This window comes from Miscanthus floridulus, chromosome 16, assembly GCF_019320115.1.
Source record: "Miscanthus floridulus cultivar M001 chromosome 16, ASM1932011v1, whole genome shotgun sequence".
NCBI classification, from domain to species: Eukaryota; Viridiplantae; Streptophyta; class Magnoliopsida; order Poales; family Poaceae; genus Miscanthus; species Miscanthus floridulus.
Genome location: NC_089595.1, coordinates 2017387 through 2033014, shown reverse-complemented (window position 1 = coordinate 2033014; position 15628 = coordinate 2017387). Strand labels below are relative to the sequence as shown.

General features: G+C 45.7%; 1 protein-coding gene across 1 annotated transcript; it reads left to right on the top strand.

Annotated features, from left to right (window-relative positions):
• The first annotated feature begins 8079 nt into the window (after nucleotides 1-8079).
• On the top strand, nucleotides 8080-15295 carry LOC136510021 (uncharacterized). Its single transcript, XM_066504593.1, has 5 exons — nucleotides 8080-8323; nucleotides 14306-14519; nucleotides 14590-14848; nucleotides 14934-15019; nucleotides 15116-15295. The coding sequence occupies exons 1-3, from the start codon at nucleotides 8235-8237 to the stop codon at nucleotides 14794-14796; spliced, it is 510 nt and encodes a 169-aa protein (XP_066360690.1). The 5' UTR covers nucleotides 8080-8234; the 3' UTR covers nucleotides 14797-14848; nucleotides 14934-15019; nucleotides 15116-15295.
• Nucleotides 15296-15628: the final 333 nt, after the last annotated feature.

The window sequence follows — 15628 nt, the reverse complement described above, 5'->3', positions numbered from 1 at the left end:
GGTAGCTAAAAGCTAACACCCAAAACCAGTCGACCGAAATTTAACTTCAAAAGACCCTCCAGCACTTCGTTCCGAAAAGCAAGAGGCTCGGGGGCTACATCCAGATAGGAATACTTTTTCCTCAGAGAAGCACAAGCGTCACTCAAGAAAGCACTCGGATGCCGAAGTTTGTCAAGGCAACATTCTATACCGAGTCGTTTTACATAGCGCAGGCGAAAGGTTGTCAACGCAAAGATCTACATCTAACAAGTCATAGCACGGACAAAACACTCGACGGATCACAAAAGAGGAAGAAAAGAAAAGTACTCGACAAATCGAGGGGTCTCGTCAGGATAACACACAGAGTTGTTTTGTGGAGCGGAGACAGGAACAGGACAAAGTACTCAGCAAGTCAAGTAACTTCAACCAAACCCAGGCAAAGAATACATCAACAAAAATGAAGAATCTTCATTTAAAGGAGAGTGTAATATTACAAGGGGATGCTCAATCAAGTCAGGCATTGTCATCAAAAAGGGAGATGTCAATATTTAGACTGTCTACAACCCTACTGGCTAGACCTTCGACCTCGGGCTCCATCCTCTCAACGGCGTCAAGGTATTCTTGGCTTTCAGCTTCCTCTGCTATCTTGGACAGAGGTGCCTCTGGAGCAAGGACCCGGACCTGGGCCAGCACATTCTTGGTACATACTTGGGCACACTTCTTCGCGAACTCTTGGAAACGAGTCGGAATCCGGGGAATGAACTGCGCCCAAGATTGCCCATCATCCGCTGGAGTCCGGAGGACATCGGCTACTGAGCGAAAAGATTTCCACAAAACATTCCAATTTTCAGTAGCCGTCGCCAGCTTCCCAGACAAGCCTTCAATAGTTTTTTGGGCCTGCACAAGATCTCTGTCAGCTCCGCGCCTAATCAGCCTAGCAAGGGCGAGTTCTTCCTCAGCATGAGTAATTATCTCCTCAGCTTTATTATGACTAGAACGGACAAGGGCCTTCATTTCATCGATACTCTCCGAGAGCTTCTGCTTCTCGGCTCGAAGAGCTAGACAAGACACCCAAGAACAAGTCAGCGGAAAAAGAAGTCAAAATATAAAAAGAAACAGGCCGAACCCGTGGCACCTTTGCATTCATTCTTCGCAGACTCCACCGCAGCATCTCTCTGCTTCTCCGTCTCCACGACCCGGGCGCGAAGGGTCTTCTCCTCCTTTTGGTACATTTGACGCTCCGTCTCCAACTCAGCCCGGAGGAGGTCAAGATCGGCTTTCAGAGCGTCCACCTCCGAAGACAACTTCCTCTCATTTTCAGATGAGAAAAAGAAGCCAGAATGATCACGAGAGAAAGACTGAGCAAAGAGAAACAAGGCGTAAGAACAGAAGAAAAACAAGCATGCAAAAGAGGAGTAGCAATAAAACCTACCTAGAGCTTTTCACCAAAAGAAGTCACGAGGGTCGACAAGCTCCCCCAGGCTGCGGTCAGCTCTGATAACCGATGAGTGGCATCGAACTGTTGCACCACGTCACCGGAAAAAGAGGGGCCACCGGAAGCAAGAGAAGGGGAAGGAGAAGCCGGCTGGGGCGAAGAAGGAACGACCAAAGCAACCTCCAGGGAAGCCGGAGCCAAACCCTCAGAAGGACCCGGCGTGACGGCCACAGTCACCTCTGGAGCGGCCAAGTCCGCAACTCCGCCAGGAAGCTCTGAAGCCCCCGCGGCGACTTCATCAACAGAATGTTGTGAGTCCCGAGGCTCGGAACTCGTTGGCGCGGCGGGAGGCAGAGAAGAAGTCGATGAAGAAATGAGAGAAGACGAAACACTGAAAAATGATAAAAGGAAGCACCATTAAGAACCAGAGGAAGGAAGATAAAAGCCAAAAAGATAAAGCTAGAATCTACTCACCCAACCACTTTCTTCTTCGTGAAGCCAAGAGAAGGCCTCGCAGGGGGAACCACGACGGCGAAGACGTCCCCGCCACCCGGCGACGGGCGCGGGATAGCTGACAACGGAGCCGTGGAAGAAGCCGGGGCTGGAGCCATGGAAGATCCCCGCACCGGAGGAGCAGTAGAGCTCGGGGCAGAGGCAACCAAAGAACTCGACACCGGAGCTTCAGGAGAAGTCGGCGCGGGAGTCTCAGAAGAACTCGCACCCGACCTCCGATTACTTCAAAAGGTTCAAAACTAAAAGTCAAGACGAAGAAGAGAAATTCAATACAACAAGAATATGAAAAACAACTCACCGCCGCATGACGAGGGGGACTTCATCATCCTCTTCTTCCTCAGCCAAGGAAACCAGAGCACCTGCTGAAAAGAGAATAAAAAGTACTCGGATCAAGAGAGAGACATGAAAATAAAGGAACAAAGAGTATTAAATGTGCTCACCTAAGAGCATGCTAGCAACGACTGGAGTACCTGAGGGAGTACTTGGTTTGCGAGGCTTCTTGGAGACAGGCAGGCCAGATGAAGACCCATCCGTTCGCCCCCTCTTCGGGACGCTGCGAGGGCCGCGAGGGACTAAACGAGGAACATATTCTTCATATACATCAACAAATCCGGAAGAAACCCCAGGAAGGGCTGTAGAGGTTTGGGACTTACTAATTGCAGAGGTTCCAGCTAAACGATCCCCAGTCTCCGCCATGGCAGGGAGAACATCAAGGGGGATCGGATCGACAAAGTTTCGCCCAAGCTCCTGTGAAAAAGAATAAAACAACCGAGACAAAGAAAAGCTAAGCAAGAACGGATGCAGCAAAAGTATATAAAGTACTCAAACAAAAAGATAGACAACTCACAGCTGGAGGCGGGTTGATGGCCGAGAACTCAAAGATGGCAGGAGGAATGATGCTCACTCCTTTCAGCATCTTCTGGAGATGCTCGAGTACCTCCTCACCGGTTAGCTCAAGAGCTGGAACCATGCGTGAAGGATCCTTGGCCCCAGAATACTCAAAGCCGAGATGCTCCTGTTCCTTCAAAGGCTGAACCCGGCGATGAAGGAAGCTTGAAACAATACCAAAGCCGGTCAAACCCTGCTGTTTCAGCATGCTAATCCTATCAAGGAGTGGCTGGATCGCTTGAATCTCAGCAGGTGACTCAAGCTTTTTGTCCCATCGGTCATTCACCACAGGACCAGATCCGGAGTGGACGACAAGGGAAGGGATCAAATTGGCAGCGTAGAACCACTCGGCACGCCAATCTTTGACAGAATCGACCAAGTCATAATCAAAAAACTTAATTTTGAGACCCTGGCGAAACTGAATCCCGCAACCGCCGAGGGCGCTGGTTTCTTCACGGCGGGGTTGAGGTTTCAGATGAAAGAAAAAGCGAAAAAGAGATAAAGAAGGAGGGATCCCAAGGAAGGCTTCACAAAGGTGAACGAAAACAGAAAGATGGAGAACGGCATTGGGGGTTAGATGGTTCAGACTAACCCCGAAATAACCAAGAAACTGATGAAGGAAGGCGGAAGCAGGAAGACAAAGTCCAGCGTGGACAAAGGAAACAAAAAGGACAATCTCACCAGGACCCGGGGCCAGAACTCGATGCTCACCCGGAACTCTCCATTCAGCGATGACTTTGCTTTGGATCAAGCCGTCGCTAACGAGCTCGCGCAGCTGGTCTTCGCTTGTTGTTGGAGCTGGCCAAACCTTCTGAGCTGCCCTCATGGCCACGAACTCCTGGTTTTCAATCAAAGAGAGGGATGACTCCTCGTCCACGAAGGTCGCCTGAGACTTGCTTGCGGTTTTCTTCTTTCCCATGAACTGGCGGAAGCAAAAAAGACACTAAGGAAGATGAAGCTAGGATGATGGTGCTCGGGTGATGGCGACAATGACGGCGGCGGATTTCTGAGAGCTAGGGTTTAAAGGCAAGAGCTGGACAGCAAAGGAAAGGAAGATAAAAGGTCTTTAAATAGATTTTTTAGTGATACAAACGGCCCACAAGGCCCGTTAAAACACAATGTGGGAACGCAACGGTCCATTTACCGACACAGCTAAAACGACGGAGGGCACGAATCCACACAACGGTACAAACCAACGGGCAGATTTCAGACTTATCCGCCCAGCGCCACGGCAGGGTTATCAGATTGATACAAGAACAACCCGTCAAACCAAGAAGAAAGAAAGAAGAAAGAAAGGGCTACCTCACGAGGAACAAAAGAACCCGGTTATGTAAGAAAGAACTCGGTAGTCTCACGAACGATAGGGATCACAACAGAAAAGTCAAAGACAACTCGGAAGACAAGATTCGTTACATTACAAGCAACTTCAAAAATAAAAGATTACAAATCTTACAAGACCCAACGAACTCGGCACCACGAAAAGCAAAGTAGCAAAGAAGAACACGGACATGACTAGGCTCTAGAACGACTACGTGTTCCAAATTGCTACTCGGAAGGACAGACCGCCATCAGCTACACTGTTTTCTTCAAAGGACGGACGCAGTGCATCCAAGGCGGAAATCGGCAGCACGGCAGGGCAACATGGAGCAGAGAAGGCCGGCGGGCATCTGTCTACCCAAGACCGATGTGATGCTGGATATGGTGTTGATCTGCACCGGACAGTCTCAAGACAGGCGACGAGGATCAACCTAGAACTGCCGGATGAAGGAATGAAGCCCACATCACAAGACTTCCTCCAACTACCACCACGTACATCCTGGCACAATGCTGTCGCGGGATTAGCCTACCTCTAATCCCTATCACAAGACTTCCTCCAGCTACAACAAGACACATAGGAACTACAAAATATGCCCAGGGGCTGCTCTACTTCACAAACTACCATGTTCATGACCACCAAGGTTTCAACAGAATGTCCAATGGATGAAAACAAGCACTCCGGGACAGTATTTATAGACCAAAGGATCGGCGCACATGGACTAGGAGTACCAACGAAATAAGCCTAACAAAGGACACAGTGAAAAGACAGGACTCAATAATAGATGACTCAGGCGAGAGGAAGCAGTACTCAAAGACGGGCATATTCGGAAGAATATACCAGCACAGTACAACCCATGAACAAAAGGCATTTACACTCAACCACCACCATACAACTACATCTGACAACAGCAGACCATCAAAGAATATGCCAAGACCTTGCATCCGAGTTCTTCTTGAACAAAACAACATGGATATACGCTCGGAGGCTCGACCAACACCATAGCTACCCGGTTCTCATTTCAACTACTCCCGGAGGCTCGGAACCAAAGACAAAGGACCAAGAATACAAGGAACTCAAGACTACAACGACGACAATACATCAAGACTCTTCCGACTTCTTTTCTAAAGAGAAGAACTCGGAGAAAGCGCGGAGCTGCGGGATAGACCCAAAAGCACGACACTCACTGACACTCAGTGAGTGCAATTTCACCCAAAAAGGAACCCGGGCATAAGCTCGGAGGCTGCATACCGTGAAACTACTCGGATGATGGTTTAATCCAAGATTAAAAGGCCGCCTCAGAAAGATGCCGCGAAACTACTCAGACGGTGGCATAATCCAAGTCTTGGGGACTACTTCAGAACACAAATTTTCAAACAAAGGATCAAGACCCTCCAACTTTTTGTTCCAAATAGCAAGAGGCTCGGGGGCTACACTCAGTGAGTGCACTTTTTTCTTCGAAAAAGCGCACGTCACCAAAAGACTTCCTCAACGCAGACCATTTCAAGACATTACGACAAAAAGAACCCAGAACGAGCCATATTCGAGTTCTTTTTGATAAAACTTCAACGAACAATCAGAACAACTTCAATACAAGATCCTCCAGCTCCTTGTTCCAAATAGCAAGAGGCTCGGGGGCTACAACCAGATGGATGTATTTTTTCTTCAGAAAAGCACTCGCCACTCAAAGATCCTAAGAAGCGCTACAAGGTTTCACTCCAGAAAGCACTCGGATGACATCTTGTTCCTACTCAACAAGACTTGAAGGGGCAGAGCGAGACTTTCAGAGCTCAACCATGAAGTGCTCGGGGGCTTGTCGATACAGGACCCACAGGATACCCCGCAAGGGAGAGAAAAGATCTAGTTCGACTAGGATTCTTCCCATGTAAATCTTAGTAGTAGAACTATTAAGTAATCCTACCAGGAAATCTCATTGTAAACCGACTAGGACTCTGGCTTCCTGACTATATAAAGGAGGGCAGGGCTCCTGTCAAGGAAGACACTTGATAATCAATCCAACGCAAAGGCCTAAGGCCGACTGGACGTAAGGTTATTACTTGATCTACGATCGAGGGCCTGAACCAGGATAAATCGGCTGTCTCTTGCGTTAACCATCGAGTTCAGCATACGCCGAAGCCCGAACATACTGCCCCGGGTACCCCCGTGGCAGGCTTTCGGTGGTGAAACATCGACACCCGCCCAAGCCGCCTGCATGGACGCGATGTTGCGGTTGATGTCGAGGATCGCAGCCGCCAAGGACTCGAGCGTGAGCGGCGCAGCAGAAATCGTCGAGCCTTCCGAGACCTCGGAGCCCGCAGATTGGAGCGGCGCGGTAGGGGTAGATGGTGGTTGTGGGAAGGAGGAGGTCGGCTGAGATTGCGACATCGTTCCTGAGCAGTCTGATACCAGGCTGATAGGATTACGGATCCTACCGCGTAGATCACGGAGTCTGTAGGGGTGAGAGGGAGGTTGAGCAGGCTTGGGACCTCGCTGCCGGTGGCTGGGCGCCGTGGTGGAGGATGAACGCGAGGAGCAGGGAGGAAGCGGCAGCTAGGGCAAATCTCCCGGCTCCCTAAGGAAGCCGGAAATAAATATATTGTTTCTGCTTAATTATCCAAATGTCTTACCAGTCATATATATAGCTTTAAAAAATAAGGGATATATCTAATAAATAGGCTAAATAATAGATACTACGGGCTGTTAACCCTCTAATGCCGGCGCACAAGCTCAGTCACTAATGGGCCTCCTCCTGGTATATGTGACGCCGGTCATAACAGCACCGTCATGCAAGTAAACTAGGTATTTTTTAGTTTTTCCTTGATATTTCCTTACGGTAAGTTTTGATTAGCAAATGGTTTCCACCATTATGTTTCTCTAAATCTCCAATTTATGACCAGTACATCCTGCTGAAAATTGGAGCAGACCTGGTGACGAATTTCATGCGCCAAAAAAAAAGCCAAGTCACGAATCAAACCAGGCAAATCAAGCAACGTGCTTACGAACGCCAACAACCAGCTTGTGGACCATCCCCACCGAATCAAACCAGGCACGGGTTTGGAGTGTCTTTTGTTTGTCAAATAGAGTCATTGTAATCTGACCATCCACGGCGCCATGTGTCAATCATCCAAGGTGTGGGTAGCCGTCACCCCCTATGGGGCCGCTATCCCCCATCGTAGAAATTCCACATTGTAGAATATACAAGCTAGGGGGCAAAAAATATCAAAAGGAGTTCCTACCGTGTAATACTATTGTAGTACAACTCGAGGGGCAAATTATTGCAACAAACCTAAAAATAGAAGTTGTTGCACAAGCTAGATGGCAAATTCTTCTGTGGCAACTTATGTGCGCAATGTTCACCCTTTTGGGACAACTTATACATTGCAGGCGAGGCAACTAATATTTAGGATTTAGGAAGGCATTCGAATCTAAAAGGAAGACTGAAAAATAAAACTAAAAATAAATAAAAAACTTGACTGAAAATTAAAACTAAAAAATATTATAGGTAAGGCAATTAATATGCAGGATTTGGAAAGACATTCAAAGAAGACTAAAAAATGAAACTAAAAAATAAAAAACTGACTGAAAACTGAAAAAAAATTGACAGAAAAATAAAACTAAAAAATGAAAAAAAACTAAAAACCTGAAAATAGAAACTGAAAATACAACACTCAAAATAAAAAATGAAATTGAAAACTCAAATAAAAAAGGAACTGGGGTGCTGTCGCCACGCGCGTGGGCTGGGTGGGAGCAGTGCGCGGAGTCGCATGGGCTGCACGCGTCAGCCGGCCCGCGTCGCGCACACCACACACCGCGCGACTGGACACGCGTTAGAATTTCCGTTTCCGGTGCCACTCGAAACGGCGATTGCCTGGCTTCCACCGATTCACTCTGCTTTCCAATGCCCATCTACTCTGTTTTGTTGAAAATTACCACAATTGCCATCGCCTTCCACTCCGAGGGGTGGACACCGTGCTCTAGGCACCCAACGCCATCGACACATCTGCGCCCCCTCCCTCCGACGCCCCCTCCTCTAACGGCGACTGCTCGGCACTGGGAGCCACCATCGCTTCTGCGCCCTCTCCCTCCGACGGTGGCCTCTTTCCCATGCGCCTTGACCTCGCCAGCCACCTGCCAGGAGCTACTACCATCCGTCGACCTTGCCTGGTCACCGCGTCCCCAAGTACCGTGTCCAGGTATGTGCTTCCAGCTTTCTTGTTCTTTTACGTGTGAATGGATTTGCATGGTTTATGGATGTTGGAATGCATTATATGGTTTGCGCAGATCTGAATTGAAACTATGATAATTTGTAATTACTTGCTGTGAATTTATTGCTAATGAAGTAAAAACTTTGAACAGCTGATTGGAATGAGGAGCACACTAGAATTATTTGCAAACTGTTTGCAAAACAAGTGATGTGTGGAAATCGTGCAAATACACATTTGAACAATATAGGATATGAAAACATGATAAAAGATTTCCATGCCAAAACTTGTTTAAAGCAATGTTTTTTTAGGCGCTAGGCGGTTTCTAGGCGTTTTGACCTTTTTTTTGTATTTCAGCATATATAGCTAAATAAATTATATGAATATAGTAGCCGAGTGAATTTTATAAAAAGAGAAAAGGTCCAATAGACATACCTTAGTTGATACAAAAGTGATGTTCATGCTTAGTTCATAGTTGATAGTTGATACAATACAAATGTGATGTTCCTACAACAATACAAGTGGAGAACAGACCATATCAGCAGTTAAATATAAATAGACAGCAGACCATATGAACAATACAAGTGATACAAAAATAGGAAAGAGCAGGTTAGGTACTTATCTGAATGATCTTAGCCCTTTCCTATCCATCAGACATTATCACCAGCAAATGATAGCCATTTGAAACCACAAACATGTAGGGATAACAGTAGCAGCAAAGAAAATTAAATGGTACAGAACAACACATAATTCAGTTCTTAAAATACAGAAGACAAGCACATAGGCACACAAACTGCAGGAGTTCTAAGTTCATAAGTTAAAGATACAGTTAAAAGATAAACATGACATGATAAAGCCCCACTACCATATCTTCTTCAATAGGGTTCCATATATTCATCCTCATCTTCATCAAACTCTTCTTCTTTGGAGTCAAATTCTTCCCCTTCGTAAAGTTGTCTCACTCTTGCACTTCTACGCAGCTCAAGTTGCTGTTCTGCTCCCACTGCTTCTCCAATAACAGACCAAGGTATCCCTGTACCTTCCATCTCCTCATCTCTATAGACAATTGTTGCACAATCATCTCCATCCTCATACAGAAAACCTTGAGCTTCAGTTGTCTCACTAGACAAGAGAACATCAGTGGTTTTCTTTGACATTATCTTTTCTTTCTTATTAAACAACTTGGAGTTGAATTGAATAAAGACCAATTTGTTGAGTCGGGTTGTAGTAATCCTATTTCTCTTCTTAGTGTGTATCTACAAATTAAACATGAGAGCATATAACTATTTTCATTCCTGTAAGTTTACTGCTGAAATCTGGACAGTAGATAGGGACTAACCATTTCAAATGTACTCCAATTTCTTTCACAACCAGAAGACCTTGATGTCAGAGAAAGGATCCTTGTTGCCAACTTCTGTAAAGCTGGTGTTTTAGTTCCATACAGCTGCCACCAAGATGCTGAAATAAATGAGCAGCAACTCTGTAATATTAGTTACAAACAATAGATGCAAATAACAAACTTCTTTGCAAGCTTTGTAACAGCCATGTAATAGCAACAACCCTATAACAGACTAACAACCATGTAATATGAGTTACCTTTACCTGGGTTGTAATCAAAATTTTCACAAGTCTTTGCAAGCTTCTTGTTAAATGGTCCTTCTCTATTATGAAACTTCTTTAGTTCAGTGTTGACAGCCTGATCTTACTTGTCCTCATCATGATGATAAAAAGTCTCTACACAGCTGATAAATCCTTTTGTTATTGTGGCATCATCAAAGATTGATGGGTTACCATAGCTGTAGTATGGATTCAGCAGATAGGCAGTCAAATGTAATGGAGAATCAAGTCTTCCTTTCATCTTCTTGTCAATAATAGCAATAACTTCGTTGTAGTGGGACTGAACATTGCCATAGGCTTCCTTGATCTCTCTCTTTGCCTTCAATAGTTCTCCATATAGGAAACCCATTGATGGCTTCACATCCCCATCAACCAAATAAAGAACTTTGACCAATGGCTCAAAAGCACTCAAACACAGCTTCACATCCTTCCAAAAGGTTGGACTCAATATTGTTGCTGTTGCATCTTTTCCCTTTTTTGACTTCACATCCTTCAATGTGTCCCACCTATTATGAACCACCATCTTTCTTAGTTGGTCCTTCTTCTCTAGCATGCTGTTCAAAGTGAGAAAAGCTGAAGCAAACCTAGTCACTCCTGGCCTTATTATCTCTCTCCCCTCTGTGAAGTGTCTCAAGCACTCCAATGTTCTTGTGTGCCCATAGACAAATATGGTGAATGCCTTTGCTTGGTCAAAGAAGGGCGGGCCTGGTGCAAGCGGTAGAGTCTTACCGCCTATGACCAAAAGGTCCCGGGTTCGAGTTGCGGTCTCCTCGCATTGCACAGGCGAGGGTAAGGTTTGCCACTAACACCATTCCCCAGACCCCACAGAGAGTGGGAGCTCTTTGCACTGGGTACGCCTTTGTTTGGTCAATCACCTTCTTGAACCGTGGCATGTTGCCAATTCCTTGGAGCATCAAATTGATTGTGTGAGTTGCACAAGAGGTCCAAAAGATGTTTGGTCTCTTCTCAAGCAATAGCTTCTTTGCTCCCATGTTGTTAGAAGCATTGTCTGTCACTACTTGCACCACATCATCCGAACCAATGTCTTCAATTGCTTTGTCCACTAGTTCAAATATGACTTCACTTGTGTGTGACACATCTGACATCTCTTTTGAGCGGACAAAACTAGATCCATCAGCACAGTTAGTGCACAGGTTCATTATGCTTCTCCTCTTGCTATCTGACCAAGCATCAGTCATAACAGAGCACCCATTCTTCACCTTCTCAGCCTCACGTTCTTGTAGCAAACTCTTGGTTCTTGCATATTCTTCCTCTAGCAAACTCTCTCGCAGATCACGCAGAGATGGAGGTTCAAGTCCAGAACCAAACTATCCAATTGCTTCACACATTTTTTCTTGAACTCATCATTGTCACAAGCATTGAATGGTATGACTACATATGATACAAAAAAGTGTAATTAACTAATTAGTGTGTAGTTCAGGCATGTATTGAAATCTGAAATGTAAAATAGAAATGCATAATAGTAACTTACCATGTGTATAGACCCATCTTGCAATATATTTATGCACCTCATGTGTTCTTTCTTTCCAAAGCTCCTTGTTTAGCTTCTGTCGCTTCAAAGATTTAGATTTTGTTGCTTTAGGATCAATAGCACGTGTCTACTTATCAATGGGTCCTAATTTGTGAGGCTCTGAACTTCCAACACAAGTCACTTCATCATCCTCTGTTCCAACCCGAGAAACATTCACTTCTTCTCTAAGCTCTAGTTCACGAGCAGCCTGCTCCTTCCTCTTTGTTTTTGAATCTTCTAGTGATTTCTTGCACTTGTCTTTAGCCTCCTGTGTGCTCTTCCTACATTTCTTCACATTTTAACTCCGCCTATGTTGTCTCAACATAGCAGGTCCTAAGCCCTGGTAAAGGAGGAGGGTTGTGATAGGCGTGGCGAGCCAATGTTAAATCTAGCCATTCTAATGGAGATGAAACCCGAAAGAAAACCGTTGGGGCATAACCCTCTTAGCGACACGCCATATCGGAACCCGGGTATGGTGTTAAATGAGCAAGGGCCAGGTCATCACCCCCGTGACACGCCGTGTCACGATCTGGGAACGGTGTCAAGTGAGCAAGGATCGGGTCATCGCATCCTTAGTGGCGCGCTACATCGGCGCCCGGGTGTAGTGAAAAATGAGCAAGGGTCTTCGCATCTGAGTCGACGGGTGTGAAGGGTAAGGAAGCCAGTCGAACCAACTAGGATGCATTTAGGTAGTTGGAATGTAAGGTCGCTTATAGGTAAGTTAAGAGAATTAGTTGATACAGCGACTAGGAGACGCGTAAATATATTATGCGTTCAAGAGACTAAATGGAAGGGTCAGAAAGCGAAGGAGGTGGACAATACAGGTTTCAAGCTTTGGTACACAGGGACAGTTGTGAATAGAAATGGAGTAGGAGTTTTGATTGATAAGAGCCTCAAGAATAGTGTGGTGGGAGTGAGAAGGTAAGGAGATAGGATTATCTTAGTCAAGCTTGTCATTGGTGATATGGTCTTGAACGTAATTAGTGCGTATGCCCCCCAAGTAGGCCTCGACAAGAGTGCTAAGAGACAGTTCTAGGAAGACTTAGATGGCCTGATTAGAGCTGTACCTAGTAGTGAGAAGTTTTTTTATAGGAGGAGATCTTAATGGGCATGTAGGTACTACAAGCGTAGGTTTCGAGGCAGTTCATGGAGGTTTTGGGTATGATAGTAGGAATCAGGAGGGGGAGGAAGTTCTGGACTTCGCGGTAGCTTTTGACCTGATGATAGCCAACACTTTCTTTAGAAAGAGAGAATCTCATCTAGTGACCTTTAGTAGCGGACAACACTATAGCCTGATTGACTTTGTCATCACAAGAAGAAAGGACAAACGAGCATGCTTGGGTTGTAAGGTGATACCAGGGGAGTGTATTGTTTCTCAACATAAGCTTTTGGTGGTAGGCTTTCATTTTTAGGTGCGTGCCTGTAGGGATGTCGATGTTTTACCACCAATAGCCTACCACGGGGGTACCTAGGACAGTTGTTCGGGCTTCGGCGAATAGCGGAATTCGGCGGTTACGCAAAGAGACTCACGATTTATACTGGTTCAAGCCCTCGACTTGGTCGAGTAATAACCTTACGTCTAGTTTTGGCATTAGCCTGTTTGCGTTGTATTGCTTTGAGTATCGGGTATCCGTTCTCCTCTTACAATGGGTACCCTCACCAGCCCTTTATAGTCCAGGCACTGAGAGGCGTTGTTTGTGTCCTATTCGGATACAAGGTCAGAGTCCTAAGCTACGCTTCGGGCGCCTTTCCTTGAATAGTTTGAGTTGGAGTTTCGGTTTTGCACGTTGCTTTGCTCCGCGTTCTTCTTGGCGATTGGGCTGTAGGCCTTGTTACCAAGGCCTACCTCCCTGCAGTATGGTCTATGGGGGGCCCGTAGGGTTCCCCATCGACAAGCCCCCGAGCATTTCATGATTGAGCTTCAAGGGCCGAGTTGTTGTAGTCTTGATCCGGGTCCTTCTTGAAGTGAAATCTTGAGATGGTCTTCTTTGATTCTTCTTTTGGCTGATGTGCACTTTTGCTTGATGTCCTCCGGGTTCTTTTTCCTTTGAGTGCAGCGAGTGCAATTTGAGTGTAGCCCCCGAGCCTCTTGTTTTTTTTGGTACAAAAAAGCTGGAGGGTCAAAAAATTTGAAAATATGTTTTTTCTGTGGTAGGTACTTGCAACCCCCGAGCCTTCTCCGGGTTCTTTTCTATTGAAAAGAAGCCGGAAGAAGGGTCTTGATTTGTACTCCTTTGGTCTTTGTCTTTTGCTGGTCAAGGATGGGTTTTGTATAGCCATGAGTGAGCGTCTTCTTTTACTTTTTGTCAGGAATCTTGCTTTTGGGCACTATTCGCCTTTGTTGCTTTGCTCTTTTGTCCTTTTCCTCTCTCTTTCTTGTGATCTTTAGCCTTGTTTACCTCTGGTTTGCTATAAATACCTTCTTTGTTGGTTGTGGTTCTGCCTTGAGTAGGAAAATTCTTCTTCAATTCTTTCTTCATTCGTAGATATGCTGGTGTGTGAGGTTGAGCAGCCCCCGGGCTTATGCTTGGTTGGTAGTGATCATGCTGCTCTATCTGTTCTTCTGCGTCCGAGCTGCCGCTACTGCCGCCACTAGGTTCCTTGTTGCAATATTTAAGAATCTTGTCTCTATCTTATGTCTGAGTTTATCCGGTCCTGTTTGGCCGTCTGTAACCTTTGTATTTGTCTTCGATTAATGAGATTTATAATTTTTCTCCGTCCGAGTTCTTTTTCAACTGTAATCCTTTGACACTGTAATTTTGTATGTGATCCTTCACACGTCTTCGAGTTGTTTGTTCGGCTGCTTATTGCTGCTGTCATTCTAGTTGTTGGAGAATTCAATGTGTCTTCACGGGTTGTATTGCTGTTGTGGATGCTGCTGGTACTTCTAGTGCCGGCCAGCCTTTGACTTCTACTCCAAGTACTCTCCTGTTAACTCAGGGTGGGGAGGAGTTGGTCCAACTCAGTCGTGTTGAGTGGCTGTCTGAGTTGATTTCTTTGTGGGAGAATTTCTCGGGCGCGTATGGCGCCAAACTCAAGGTATTCGAGTTCTTTTTAACTTTTGATATTGGTTTTTTCTGCTGCTGTCTCACATATTTTTGCTTTGCAGTCTTTATTTCAAGATCAGGATGTCTTGTTCGGTCCTCATGAGGTGCTATTTACTGCCATTGCTGAAGCCAATTTGAAAAGAAAGGAAGATGAGCTGGCTCGGACTGAAGTTGTCCTGACTTATGAGAATGCGCATCGTGCTATGATGGAGTCCGCCCTCAATGCTAAGGTGCTTGAGGCTGAGAAGGTGCGCGACTCATCTTTGTAGGCTATTACTGCTGCTCAGAATGAGGTCTTCGCGTTGAAGAAAGAAAAAACTGGTGGGTTCTCCTTTCTTTGCATACTTGCTTTTTCTGCCTTGTTTTTTCTTTCTTTCTTTGAGTTCTTTGTCTGCTTTCTTTTCAGCTCTTGTTAAGAATAAGGAGAGTTGGCAGAAAGAATGAGAGGAGATGGTCAATACCCTCCGTACTTCTCAAAATCAAGCCGAGTCTGTAAGTTCTTCTTCTGATATCAAATTGAAAGATGCCCAAGATTTATTTGCTTAGGCCAAGCTGATTAGATCTGGAGCTGACCGTGACCTTGTTCAGGCTTTGAAGTCAGTGCAAGATTTGCAGGAGAAGTTAGCAGCTGCCCATGATCAATTCCGGGCTCTCCAAACTAAGCTGACAGGTGCCCAAGATCAATTCCGGGCTCTTTATGAAGCTGTGAAGCCTATTATTGCTGCTGTTTGTCGCCAGGAGGACTTTGCTCAAGGGTTGAGAGGCATTATCCCGGTATTGTCAACTCGATTTTTTGAGTTTGTCAAGGGTGGTTTTTACCGTTGTGTAAACAATGTTATATCCTTCATCCGGGTTGCCACTCCTGATGCTCCGCTTCAGTAGATTGTAGATCCTTCCGTGACTGCAGAGTTTGCGCAACGATGGGATGAGGTGAAGGTGGAGCTTGGTGGTCTTATAGACCAAATCTTGGAACAGATGGATGTGCTTCCTGCTGTGCCTCCAGCTCCTTAGATGTTTTGTGTAATGAACTTGTGGTTTCTTGTAATATATACTTGTCTCTGAAAATATGATCAGGCTTTGCCCTGCTTTTGAATTTGTCTT

Excerpts from the sequence above, each read along its gene's own strand:
- LOC136510021 (XM_066504593.1), top strand. The coding sequence starts at position 8,235 with ATGCGCCTTGACCTCGCCAGCCACCTGCCAGGAGCTACTACCATCCGT. Across the intron at positions 8,324-14,305 it reads TCCCCAAGTACCGTGTCCAG|TTGTTGGAGAATTCAATGTG; the intron begins GTATGTGCTTCC and ends CTGTCATTCTAG. Across the intron at positions 14,520-14,589 it reads CGTATGGCGCCAAACTCAAG|TCTTTATTTCAAGATCAGGA; the intron begins GTATTCGAGTTC and ends TTTGCTTTGCAG.